This window comes from Osmerus eperlanus, chromosome 2 (assembly GCF_963692335.1).
Source record: "Osmerus eperlanus chromosome 2, fOsmEpe2.1, whole genome shotgun sequence".
In the NCBI taxonomy this organism is placed as follows: domain Eukaryota; kingdom Metazoa; phylum Chordata; class Actinopteri; order Osmeriformes; family Osmeridae; genus Osmerus; species Osmerus eperlanus.
This window is the reverse complement of record NC_085019.1, coordinates 24,364,270-24,377,600: the sequence shown is the minus strand read 5'-3', so window position 1 is coordinate 24,377,600 and position 13,331 is coordinate 24,364,270. Positions and strand designations below refer to the sequence as shown.

Here is a 13,331-nt window from a genome sequence, read left to right as displayed (position 1 = left end):
GACAGCAGTCCTCTCCCTCCCCCTCCCCCCTACAGCAGTCCTCTCCCTCCCCCTCCCCCTCCCCCCTGACAGCAGTCCTCTCCCTCCCCCTCCCCCCTACAGCAGTCCTCTCCCTCCCCCTCCCCCCTGACAGCAGTCCTCTCCCTCCCCCTCCCCCCTACAGCAGTCCTCTCCCTCCCCCTCCCCCCTACAGCAGTCCTCTCCCTCCCCCTCCCCCCTACAGCAGTCCTCTCCCTCCCTCTCCCCCCTGACAGCAGTCCTCTCCCTCCCCCTCCCCCCTGACAGCAGTCCTCTCCCTCCCTCTCCCCCCTACAGCAGTCCTCTCCCTCCCCCTCCCCCCTGACAGCAGTCCTCTCCCTCCCCCTCCCCCCTGACAGCAGTCCTCTCCCTCCCCCTCCCCCCTGACAGCAGTCCTCTCCCTCCCTCTCCCCCCTGACAGCAGTCCTCTCCCTCCCTCTCCCCCCTACAGCAGCGACAGGAAGGTGAACCAGCGACGCCCCACAGCTGGCAGCATGCTAATGTGCGACAGATGACGGATTAGAGCAGCACATCAAGTTACTGGGAGCATGAGAAATAAGAGTGTTGCAGTTCTGCCTGTGGCCAGAAGATGGCGGTATAGCAGCACCTCTCAGCCCTGGAGGAACCTCATGAAGGAAATCAGACATTTGTTCTTTATTACCACAGCTCTTTATTATGATCACAGCTCATAACCGTGTTTGAAGGAGATACGTAAACGTTTGAAGAAAAAAAAAAATCATTCTTTGTGTAGACGGGAGCTTGGAGTTTCACCGTCCAGACAGAATTTCTGCACTTCCTGTTGTGGATGAAGAGAGGAAGAGTGTTGAGAGCCAGTTCACCCTACACACAGCACTCACAACCCTCGCCCTACACACAGCACTCACAACCCTCACCCTACACACAGCACTAACAACCCTCGCCCTACACACAGCACTCACAACCCTCGCCCTACACACAGCACTCACAACCCTCGCCCTACACACAGCACTCACAACCCTCGCCCTACACACAGCACTAACAACCCTCGCCCTACACACAGCACTAACAACCCTCGCCCTACACACAGCACTCACAACCCTCGCCCTACACACAGCACTAACAACCCTCACCCTACACACAGCACTAACAACCCTCGCCCTACACACAGCACTCACAACCCTCGCCCTACACACAGCACTCACAACACACCTGCTCCCTCTTCTGATGGAGGGACATATGTAGCCTAGGTTACAGGTTACAGTAATTTAGATAACAGTTACCTAGGTTACATGTTATAGTAGCTGAGGTTACAGTTGCCTAGGTTACATGTTATAGTAGCTGAGGTTACAGTTGCCTAGGTTACATTTTATAGTAGCCAAGGTTACAATTGCCTAGGGTATGAGTTACAGTAAGGTAGGTTACAGTAAAATAGATTAAATGTTGCAGCAGGATTCTGGATTACAGCCTAGGTTACAGGACCAACCTTGAAGTGCTCCCAGCCAGTGATCTCGGAATAGAGGGCGTCGCCCGGGCAACTGGTGGAGACCAGCTGCCTGTGTCCATGCAGGGTGTAGTCGGGGAGCAGCCGACCGGCCCCCGTGGCACAGGCCCCTAGCCGGTCCCGGACCAGGTCCAGGGCACTGCGCCCTGGCAGGCTGGAGCTGTAGTCCCCGATGAAGGCCACCCCGTAGCCGCGGGCGTTGTTACCCAGGGTGTGGGCCCCCTGCCACAGCCAGCCACGCCCCTCGTACAGGTAGCCATCGGAGCCCGCCACAAAGCTGGGGAACAAGACGGGCCGTTAGCTAGTGTGTAGTACATTACAGCACAGCGTAGCACAGCCTAGCACAGCCTAGCACAGCCTAGCACAGCCTAGCACAGCACAGCCTAGCACAGCCTAGCACAGCCTAGCACAGCCTAGCACAGCACAGCCTAGCACAGCCTAGCACAGCCTAGCACAGCCTAGCACAGCCTAGCACAGACTAGCACAGCCTAGCACAGCACAGCACAGCCTAGCACAGTCTAGCACAGCCCAGCACAGCCTAGCACAGACTAGCACAGACTAGCACAGCACAGCCTAGCACAGCCCAGCACAGCCTAGCACAGCCTAGCACAGACTAGCACAGCCTAGCACAGCACAGCACAGCCTAGCACAGCCTATCACAGCCTAGCACAGCCTAGCACAGCACAGCACAGCCTAGCACAGCCTAGCACAGACTAGCAAAGCCTAGCATAGCACAGCACAGCACAGCCTAGCACAGCCTAGCACAGCCTAGCACAGCACAGCCTAGCACAGCTTAGCACAGCACAGCCTAGCACAGCCTAGCACAGCCTAGCACAGCACAGCCTAGCACAGCCTAGCACAGCCCAGCACAGCCTAGCACAACACAGCCTAGCACAGCTTAGCACAGCACAGCCTAGCACAGCCTAGAACAGCACAGCCTAGCACAGCCTAGCACAGCCTAGCACAGCACAGTCTAGTACAGCCTAGCACAGACTAGCACAGCCTAGCACAGCCTAGCACAGCCTAGCACAGCACAGTCTAGTACAGCCTAGCACAGCCTAGCACAGCACAGTCTAGTACAGCACAGTCTAGCATAGCACAGCATAGTACACTACAGTATTGTACAAGTATATTGTAGTATAGTATGGTATAGTATAGTGTCGTATAGTACATTACAGTATTATATTATAGTATCGTATAGTACATAACCGTACAGTATAGTACAGTATAGTATATTACAGTATAGTACAGTATAATACAGTACAGCACATTACAGTCTAGCACAGTATAGTACAGTACAGTCTAGCACAGTATAGCACAGTATAGTCTAGTGCAGTAGAAGCAGAGCACCTGTATCCAATGTCGTCCCAGCCGCGGTCATCCTGGTGGAAGCGCTGCATGGCCCTCATGTCACGGGCACAGACCTGGAAGGTGAGGCAGGGCTGGCTGGGCGTGTGTGTGTGGTGGACGTACAGGAAGGACAGGGGCAGGGAGAGCAGCGTGGGGGACCCCCTGTACGGAGACGCACCCCACTGACACCTCGGGATGATGGCTGGACATTCTGGAGAGAGAGGAGAAGGAGGGAGAGAGGAGGGTGAGCAGGGAGAGAGGAGGAGGAGGGAGACAGGAGGAGGAGCAGGGAGAGAGGAGGAGGAGGGAGAGAGGAGGAGGAGCAGGGAGAGAGGAGGAGGGAGAAAGGAGGAGGGAGAGAGGAGGAGCAGGGAGAGAGGAGGAGGAGGGAGAGAGAAGGAGGGAGAGAGAGAGGAGGAGGAGGGAGAGAGGAGGAGGAGGGAGAGAGGAGGAGGAGGGAGAGAGGAGGAGGGAGAGTGGAGGAGGGAAAGAGGAGGAGGAGGGAGAGAGAAGGAGGGAGAGAGGAGGAGGAGGGAGAGAGGAGGAGGAGGGAGAGAGGAGGAGGGAGAGAGGAGGGTGAGCAGGGAGAGAGGAGGAGGAGGGAGACAGGAGGAGGAGCAGGGAGAGAGGAGGAGGAGGGAGAGAGGAGGAGGAGCAGGGAGAGAGGAGGAGGGAGAAAGGAGGAGGGAGAGAGGAGGAGCAGGGAGAGAGGAGGAGGAGGGAGAGAGAAGGAGGGAGAGAGAGAGGAGGAGGAGGGAGAGAGGAGGAGGAGGGAGAGAGGAGGAGGGAGAGTGGAGGAGGGAGAGAGGAGGAGGAGGGAGAGAGAAGGAGCAGGGAGACAGGAGGAGGAGGGAGAGAGGAGGAGGAGGGAGAGAGGAGGAGGAGGAGGCAGAGAGGAGGAGGAGAAGGGAGAGAGGAGGAGCAGCGAGAGAGGAGGAGGAGGGAGAGAGAGGATGGAGTGAGAGAGAGAGGAGGAGGAGGATGGAGAGAGGAGGAGGAGAAGGGAGAGAGGAGGAGGAGGGAGAGAGGAGGAGCAGGGAGAGAGGAGGAGCAGGGAGAGAGGAGGAGGAGGGAGAGAGGAGGAGCAGGGAGAGAGGAGGAGCAGGGAGAGAGAGGAGGAGGAGGAGGGAGAGAGAGGATGGAGTGAGAGAGAGAGAAGGTGATGATGCCATACATAGTTCTTCATGGCCATGGAACCACTTAGCATATTGTAGTAATATAACACAGCCTTCAGATTATTCTAGAGCATGATTCCAGGAAGTCTGAGCTGCATAGTGTCCCAGGACCAGGCTAGGAAGTTTGAGACACAAGTGTAGTTTGTTTTAGGGAGCCCCAATTAGCTACCATTAGCTTTGAGCTCATTCAGGGATATGTTGCTCAAGGTGTCAACTTCCCACTCAATCCGAACTCCCGCGTTGTCGTGACGTTGTTGCCGCAACCTTGAAACACGCCGTTCAAAGACAGAAGTAGACCGAAGTTATCTTAACTAACCTCCTGTGTGCTTCACTTACCCATGTACCTGTGGACGAACTCCTTCATCCCTTCCCTCACCCCAGCCGCCAGTTCCTCTTTCTCCCCCCTCTCCATCTTGGCTCGACCCAGCAACCTGCGCTGTAGTGCCACGGACCGTACCACCTGCCTCTGGAGCAGGGGGGGTCTGACCATCTCTCGGAGGTTGTCTCTGCGGCGTGGGCTGACCAGGCGTGGGGCAGAGTCCAGACCCCCCTCCAGCAGCGGGCGGTAGTAGCTCCTCAGCAGGGCGCTGACCCGGGCAGGGCGCTGGGCAGGCTCCGACACCTCCAGCCCCAGAACCAGCCCATCCATGCCCCCGTTCACCTGTGCCTCCGTGGGCCCGAAGGGAGGCCCTGACAGGGTGAACACCCGGGGGGAGCTCACGCTGTCCCAGCAGCCATCGGGGCCAAGGGCGGGGGCCTGGGCGGGGGCCTGGGCGGGGGCCTGGGCGGGGGCCTGGACGGGGGTGGAGCTGTGGAGCTGCTGGAAGGAGAGAGCCAGGCTGCGGGCTAGGGTGAGCTGGTACAGCCCCCGGACCCGACCAGGTGTGTGGGCCTGCAGCCCCGCCTCCAGGCCCAGCAGGACCGGGGCGAGAGCCACCGTGGTGCCGTCCTGGGTCAGGACCACACCCTCCTCCTGGCCCGCCTCGGTCACCGAATGCTGCGTGGCCCGGCCTAGAGAGGCCAGCAGACCGGCCGCCATGACGGCTCCACTCGAGCCGCTTCCCAGGAAGTGGTGGGTGAGTTCATCGCTGTGATTGGTTGCGGTGCGCAGGGCTCTGAGCATGCCCAGTGGAGTCAGGGCTGGCTCCGCCTCCTCCAGCTGCTCCAGCTGGCTGATGAAGTGTGACATCTTCCTGGGAGGCGAAGCTGTGGCACAACATCAACAACATCAACAACATCAACAACATCAACAACATCAACAACATCAACAACATCAACATCGAGAACATCAACAACATCAACAACATCAACAACATCAACAACATCAACAACATCAACCACATCAACCACATCAACAACATCAACAACATCGATAACAACAGCAAGACAGTGTTTTGGTGGTCAGACTCAAGGTCTGCATTTCTTCAGTTCCCTGTGCTGTGAGGACAGAGCCAGGAGGGTTACCTGTGCTGTGAGGACAGAGCCAGGAGGGTTACCTGTGCTGTGAGGACAGAGCCAGGAGGGTTACCTGTGCTGTGAGGACAGAGCCAGGAGGGTTACCTGTGCTGTGAGGACAGAGCCAGGAGGGTTCCCTGTGCTGTGAGGACAGAGCCAGGAGGGTTCCCTGTGCTGTGAGGACAGAGCCAGGAGGGTTACCTGTGCTGTGAGGACAGAGCCAGGAGGGTTACCTGTGCTGTGAGGACAGAGCCAGGAGGGTTACCTGTGCTGTGAGGACAGAGCCAGGAGGGTTACCTGTGCTGTGAGGACAGAGCCAGGCTGCCAGGAGGGTCAGGGTTAGAGGCAACCATCTCCAGAGATCTTCCATCTGCGTCTCCTGGTTCTTCTCAGCCGGAGAACCGTGTGTCTGACATGAGACACACTCCTTCTTTATAGAGGTCCTGGTGTGACGCAACACCCTCCACACACACCCACGCACACAAACATACATTTTCCTGTCCTGGGCAACATGGGAAATTGGCAGCTGTTGAGAAAATGTTTGTGTGTGTGTGTGTGTGTGTCAAAGGGTGTCAGTGTGTGTGTCAGTGTTTGTTGTGTTATGCCTTTAATCTCCACGTTTTACGCTGTGGGCTTGATTGCATTATTACCAGCCTCCCCCACAGCTGCAACACTACCAGCTCCAGACGGTTAATGATTAGCAGGTCGCCTAGTCCCACGTGACACTCTGCTGGACACATGGGGTCCCATGTTCAACTTTCATGTTTGTTTGCCGCTACAAGTACGTTGCTGTTAGTCTTGCTCCTCTCTACTGTCTCGGATTTTCTTAACCCGTTAAGGAGTAGCGTCACACATATGTGATTCTGAACATTCCAACCGACTATTTTCCGATAGACAAAAACTATATGACAAACGCTATAGTATGGCTTCAAAATTTACAATTAGGAGGCTAACAAGTAACACTAGCAGGTAGTAGCATTGCTACGAGTATTATGCTAGGTTGCTAGGTAACGGAAGCTAACTAAAACTAGCTAGCTTCCGTTTTGGAAAAATAACTCACTCCTTTAAAGGTTAAATCCTGTGAAGAAAGAAATGATTAGTAGGGAAAGGATGAAAGAAGGAGGGAAAGAGAGGAGGGAGGTAGAGAGGATGAGGAAGGAGAGAGAGAGAGTAGAGAGAGAGTGAGAACGTAGGCAGAAAGAAAAAGGAGGAGGCATAGAGAAGGAGGGAAGCAGAGGGGGAGAGATAGAGGGAGAGAAAATGAAGAGGAAGATAGAGAGGAAGTTGTAGAGAATGAAAGGAGGAGAGAGAGACGGGGAGGAGGAGAGAGAGAGGGGAGGAGGGAGAGAGGAGGAGAGAGAGGGGAGGAGGAGAGAGGGGAAGAGGGAGAGAGGAGGAGAGAGAGGGGAGGAGGAGAGAGAGGGGAGAGAGGGGAGGAGGAGGGAGAGAGGGGAGGAGGAGAGAGAGAGGGGGAGGAGGGAGAGAGGGGAGGAGGAGAGAGAGAGGTGGAGGATGAGGGAGAGGGGAGGAGGAGGGAGAGAGGGGGAAACAGAGAAAGGTTAAAGGCTCCATATGGAGAGTTAGGATCAGATCCCCCCCACCACTCCCACATCACTGCGCAAGATGGCAAAAACAGAGGGCATTCCAACTTCCTGTCAAACAGGAAGCACTCATGACACGTACCCCCCTGACAGGAAGTGTCTTTGAGGCAGAGTGCCCCAAGTGAGCGCCAACACCACGCTCTCTTGGTACAGCATTGCCTGTTGAAATCACGGCCTGTTCCATGACGACAGCAGTGGTTGTTGTGTCTGTGCAGAGCCGGTAATTCCTACAGACGACATAGGCAGCAGCCTAGGGCGGCATGAAGAGAGCGTTTGGGGGGGCGGCCCGGGGGGGGGTGGGGGGGCGGCACCTCGATTTAGAGCCCTACACTAAGGTGTAATCAGTGTCATACTATTATATTTATGTACAGCCTTTTGTATATATTTTGGGGGTTATTACACTGTTATAACATAGTTATTACATATAGTCATTACATGGTTATTACATACTTATCATCCACCTGGCTTATTCCAACCCCTACCTGCTCCGGCCCCACCCTGTCACCATGTCATGTGATGTCATGTGATGTCATGTTCCACAGGTGCAGCCAGGTGTGATAGGGAGAGTGTTTCAGGCTCGCTGTCTCAGCAAAAGCCAGCGTCTGGGTGATCTGAGGTCTCCAACACGCCCTGCCTGCTTCCTGCTATCAGCAGAGACACACAGGCAGACAGACTCACCAGCCTCCCTCCAGCCCTGCTCCTGCCCCACCAGCCTCCAGCCTCCCTCCAGCCCTGCTCACCCAGCCTCCAGCCTCCCTCCAGCCCCGCTCCTGCCCCACCAGCCTCCCTCCAGCCCTGCTCCTGCCCCACCAGCCTCCAGCCTCCCTCCAGCCCTGCTCCTGCCCCACCAGCCTCCAGCCTCCCTCCAGCCCTGCTCCTGCCCCACCAGCCTCCAGCCTCCCTCCAGCCCTGCTCCTGCCCCACCAGCCTCCCTCCAGCCCTGCTCCTGCCCCACCAGCCTCCCTCCAGCCCTGCTCCTGCCCCTCCAGCCTCCCTCCAGCCCTGCTCCTGCCCCTCCAGCCTCCCTCCAGCCCTGCTCCTGCCCCACCAGCCTCCCTCCAGCCCTGCTCCTGCCCCTCCAGCCTCCCTCCAGCCCTGCTCCTGCCCCACCAGCCTCCCTCCAGCCCTGCTCCTGCCCCACCAGCCTCCAGCCTCCCTCCAGCCCTGCTCCTGCCCCACCAGCCTCCCTCCAGCCCTGCTCCTGCCCCACCAGCCTCCAGCCTCCCTCCAGCCCTGCTCCTGCCCCACCAGCCTCCCTCCAGCCCTGCTCCTGCCCCTCCAGCCTCCCTCCAGCCCTGCTCCTGCCCCTCCAGCCTCCCTCCAGCCCTGCTCCTGCCCCACCAGCCTCCCTCCAGCCCTGCTCCTGCCCCACCAGCCTCCCTCCAGCCCTGCTCCTGCTCCAGCAGCACCAGGGACCCCTGGCTCCCAGTGAACCCAGGCGGGCTGACCAGCTGTGACGCCTGGCATGGAGAGAGAGTCTTATCTAAGTTGTGTTAGTGCTGTGTGTGTGTGTGTGTGTGTGTGTGTGTGGGGGGGGGGGGGGGGAAGAAGGGATGGATGCACAGAGGGATGGATGGTGGGAGGGAGGGAGGATTGGGCGGGAGAAGGGATGGAGAGAGTGAGAGACAGAGGTAGGGAGGGAAGGAGAGAGTGAGAGACAGAGGTAGGGAGGGAAGGAGAGAGTGAGAGACAGAGGTAGGGAGGGAAGGAGAGAGTGAGAGACAGAGGTAGGGAGGGAAGGAGAGAGTGAGAGACAGAGGTAGGGAGGGAAGGAGAGTGGAAGAGCTTGTCTAGTTTTTGTGTGTTTGTGAAGGCGTGTGTGTTTGTATGTGTGCGTTTGTGTGTGTGTGTTTCTATGTTACATATAGTCATTACATGGTTATTACATACTTATCATCCACCTGGCTTATTCCAACCCCTACCTGCTCCGGCCCCACCCTGTCACCATGTCATGTGATGTCATGTGATGTCATGTTCCACAGGTGCAGCCAGGTGTGATAGGGAGAGTGTTTCAGGCTCGCTGTCTCAGCAAAAGCCAGCGTCTGGGTGATCTGAGGTCTCCAACACGCCCTGCCTGCTTCCTGCTATCAGCAGAGACACACAGGCAGACAGACTCACCAGCCTCCCTCCAGCCCTGCTCCTGCCCCACCAGCCTCCAGCCTCCCTCCAGCCCTGCTCACCCAGCCTCCAGCCTCCCTCCAGCCCCGCTCCTGCCCCACCAGCCTCCCTCCAGCCCTGCTCCTGCCCCACCAGCCTCCAGCCTCCCTCCAGCCCTGCTCCTGCCCCACCAGCCTCCAGCCTCCCTCCAGCCCTGCTCCTGCCCCACCAGCCTCCAGCCTCCCTCCAGCCCTGCTCCTGCCCCACCAGCCTCCAGCCTCCCTCCAGCCCTGCTCCTGCCCCACCAGCCTCCAGCCTCCCTCCAGCCCTGCTCCTGCCCCACCAGCCTCCCTCCAGCCCTGCTCCTGCCCCACCAGCCTCCCTCCAGCCCTGCTCCTGCCCCTCCAGCCTCCCTCCAGCCCTGCTCCTGCCCCTCCAGCCTCCCTCCAGCCCTGCTCCTGCCCCACCAGCCTCCCTCCAGCCCTGCTCCTGCCCCTCCAGCCTCCCTCCAGCCCTGCTCCTGCCCCACCAGCCTCCCTCCAGCCCTGCTCCTGCCCCACCAGCCTCCAGCCTCCCTCCAGCCCTGCTCCTGCCCCACCAGCCTCCCTCCAGCCCTGCTCCTGCTCCACCAGCCTCCCTCCAGCCCTGCTCCTGCCCCACCAGCCTCCAGCCTCCCTCCAGCCCTGCTCCTGCCCCACCAGCCTCCCTCCAGCCCTGCTCCTGCCCCTCCAGCCTCCCTCCAGCCCTGCTCCTGCCCCACCAGCCTCCTCCAGCCCTGCTCCTGCCCCACCAGCCTCCCTCCAGCCCTGCTCCTGCCCCACCAGCCTCCAGCCTCCCTCCAGCCCTGCTCCTGCCCCACCAGCCTCCCTCCAGCCCTGCTCCTGCCCCCACCAGCCTCCCTCCAGCCCTGCTCCTGCTCCAGCAGCACCAGGGACCCCTGGCTCCCAGTGAACCCAGGCGGGCTGACCAGCTGTGACGCCTGGCATGGAGAGAGAGTCTTATCTAAGTTGTGTTAGTGCTGTGTGTGTGTGTGTGTGTGTGTGTGTGTGTGTGTGTGTGGGGGGGGGGGGGGAAGAAGGGATGGATGCACAGAGGGATGGATGGTGGGAGGGAGGGAGGATTGGGCGGGAGAAGGGATGGAGAGAGTGAGAGACAGAGGTAGGGAGGGAAGGAGAGAGTGAGAGACAGAGGTAGGGAGGGAAGGAGAGAGTGAGAGACAGAGGTAGGGAGGGAAGGAGAGAGTGAGAGACAGAGGTAGGGAGGGAAGGAGAGTGGAAGAGCTTGTCTAGTTTTTGTGTGTTTGTGAAGGCGTGTGTGTTTGTATGTGTGCGTTTGTGTGTGTGTGTTTCTACAAAGTAATTACACTGTCTTTCTCTGACAACAATCGGATGGTATCTTCGTGTCTCTCTCTGGACAGATGCACCAATGGCAGGAGACCTAGTGGGTCACCCGATGTGGACACCACCGCCCTCTGCTGTCATTTATGGAGAATTGCACCTGATTTATAAAAACATCACTGACACTAACCTAACCCAGTCTGTGCATGTAAATACAGCAAAGTGACTCTGTGCTGGCAGGTGAGATGACGTGAAGTTCACATGTAAACTCCACACAGAAAGGGTTAGTGTTGGGGTTAAAGAAAGGCCTGGGACAGGACAGGGGGATGAACCTAAGCACCTTTGCTTTTAACTTGCCTCACTATATGTGTCTGTACATTGTATTCCTGTTATTGAACAAACACATTTCTATTTTTTGATGAAGGTCGTTAGCAGGAGGTTGTCGTTCCACACAGCCTCCACTAGGGGGCCTCTCTCAGAGGAAACTGAAGCACTTTCATGTTTTTCTAGATTCTGGATTAATGTTTTTATTGATGTTTTTTTATTGTGGTTTGGTTCAGCGTTTATAGATCTGATTTATTCTAGATGTTTTTATGTGTGTTGACCTACTGAGCAGGGAGCCTCTCTGTGGATGAATCACCATATGTGACTCACACACTCAAACACACACACACAGACAGACAGACACACACACACACTGACATAAACACACAAAGAAGCAGGCCACTGAGGATGTTAAGTGCTGCGTGTTGCTGCTCTGCGGTACCTGGGGCACTTTCATTGGAGCCTGTTTTTATCCTTCCCTCTCCATCTCTCCTTCCTCCGCCCCCCTCTTCACCTCTTCCCCCTCCACCCCCTCTCCATCTCTCCCCCCTCCACCCCCTCTCCACCTCTCCACCCCCCCTCTCCATCTCTCCTTCCTCCACCCCCCTCTACATCTCCCTTGATCTCGAGTCTCCATCTCCCCTCTCTCCACCACTCCATCCCTCCTTTTCTTGTCCATCCCTCCATCCTCGCCTCTTCCCTCCACATCACTCCTGGGGCAGACACTGCAACAGGATATGACATCATTGTGCTGTTCTGCACCCACCCGAACGGATAGAGAGAGCAGGACTAAGGGGATGTGTGTGTGTGTGTGTTTGTGTTGTATGGCTATAACCAGCCAGCCAGACAGTCACCCAGCCAGCCAGCCAGCCAGCCAGCCAGCCAGCCATCCAGCCAGTCACCCAGCCAGCCAGCCATCCAGCCAGCCAGCCAGCCAGCCAGCCAGTCACCTGTCACATCAAGAACAGGTCCAAGGGGCAACAGGATAGTGGTGGAACTGAGACAGGAGTATAAGAGGGAGGGGGAGGAAGGGGAGGAGTGGGACACTATCCAGTCTACATCAGACAAGGGTTTAATCGGTATAAATGTTTGGCACGGTTTTAACCTGCATGAGAGGAGGAGAGAGCAGGGAGGAGGAGAGGAAGAGAGGAGAAGAGGAGGAGGAGAGGAAGAGGAGGAGGAGAGAAGGAGGAGGAGAGGAAGAGAGGAGGAGAGGAGGAAGAGGAGGAAGAGGAGGGGAAGAGAGGAGGAGAGGAGGAAGAGGAGGGGAAGAGAGGAGGAGAGTGTGTCTGTGCGTGCGTGTGAGTGTGTGTGTGTGTATGTGTGTGTGTTTGTGAGTGTGTGTGCATGTGTGTGTAGGGGGGGGGTTGTTGGGTAACCTGGCGCCCTGCAGCAGCTCTGGCTGCTCTCTCAGTCAGCATCTATAATTTACAGCGTGCTGCTTCCAGCACTCAGGAGTTCTCACAATGATTACACTGAGACTGGTGATGGGGCTGGGATGAGGCCGCTGAGTCTGCATGAGTTGGTGTTCAGTGAGCATGCATATCACACAGCAGGCTTGTGTGTTAGCGTGTGTTAGCATGTGTTAGCATGTGTTAGCATGTAAGCCTGCACATGTTGTTGATATGATATGCTGCGTCAGAACCTTTGTGTTCCCTGAGAGAGAAAGCTAAGAACACACTAAGAACACGCTAAGAACATGTTAAGAACATGAAAAGAACATGCTAAGAACACGCTAGAGACACAGATCAGCTACTGCCTTGCGTGTCCTAACACGTGATAACATCAACACACCCACTGCTCCCTGACAGGGGTCTGCTCCTGTACCACTTCCTGTTCACAGATACACTTCCTGTCAGCTGAGCTCTGGATCAGGAAGTTGTCTAGTGGGGGCGTGGCTCCATAACAACCATGTTGCAGCTGTGAGGAGCTGAACCACAGCAGCACTGGCAGAGAGCGTGTGTTCATGTGGAAGCTGGTTGGTATGTATGCTTAGGTGTGTTAGTGTGTGCGTTTTCCATGTGTGTGTGTCTGATATGTCTGTGTACTTGGATTTATGGTGTGTGTGTATAGTGTGTGTATGGTGTGTGTGTTTATAGTGTGTGTATGGGGTGTGTGTGTACAGTGTGTGTATGGTGTGTGTGTGTGTGTGTACAGTGTGTGTATGGTGTGTGTGTGCTGCCCCAGCTGGCGGAGGAAACAAGAGAAAGGACCGGGATCACAGTGGCTTGTACCCGGCCACGCCCCTTCCTGTCCCTGCGGCTACGCCCCTTCCTGTCCCTGATGCCCGGCTGGAACTAACTTCCTGTCTTTGTTGTTCCTGGTTGATTATGCCAACATGTACATCAGTGTCAATACAGGAGCACCCCACACACACCTGTAGACTAGTAACACCACACACACACACCTGTTCTACAGGTCAACGTGACTACAGGGCAAAGCAGGTCACAGCAACAAAGCCATGGCTTAAACATCTCAAGGAGACACCTATTGT

At 56.9% G+C, this 13,331-nt stretch overlaps 1 protein-coding gene across 2 annotated transcripts; it reads right to left on the bottom strand.

The window, feature by feature from the left end:
• Positions 1-674: 674 nt before the first annotated feature.
• On the bottom strand, positions 675-5,953 carry LOC134036048 (N-acetylmuramoyl-L-alanine amidase-like). 2 transcript variants are annotated; one of them, XM_062480768.1, is made up of 5 exons: positions 5,776-5,953; positions 4,360-5,229; positions 2,849-3,059; positions 1,481-1,775; positions 675-814 (listed from the first exon to the last, which is right to left on the bottom strand). In XM_062480768.1, exons 1-5 carry the CDS (start codon positions 5,846-5,848, stop codon positions 755-757), a joined length of 1,509 nt encoding a protein of 502 aa, XP_062336752.1. In that variant the 5' UTR covers positions 5,849-5,953; the 3' UTR covers positions 675-754. The 2 variants fall into 2 exon arrangements, with proteins under 2 accessions (XP_062336752.1, XP_062336763.1); XM_062480779.1 differs by lacking the exon at positions 5,776-5,953 and adding an exon at positions 5,488-5,506.
• Positions 5,954-13,331: the final 7,378 nt, after the last annotated feature.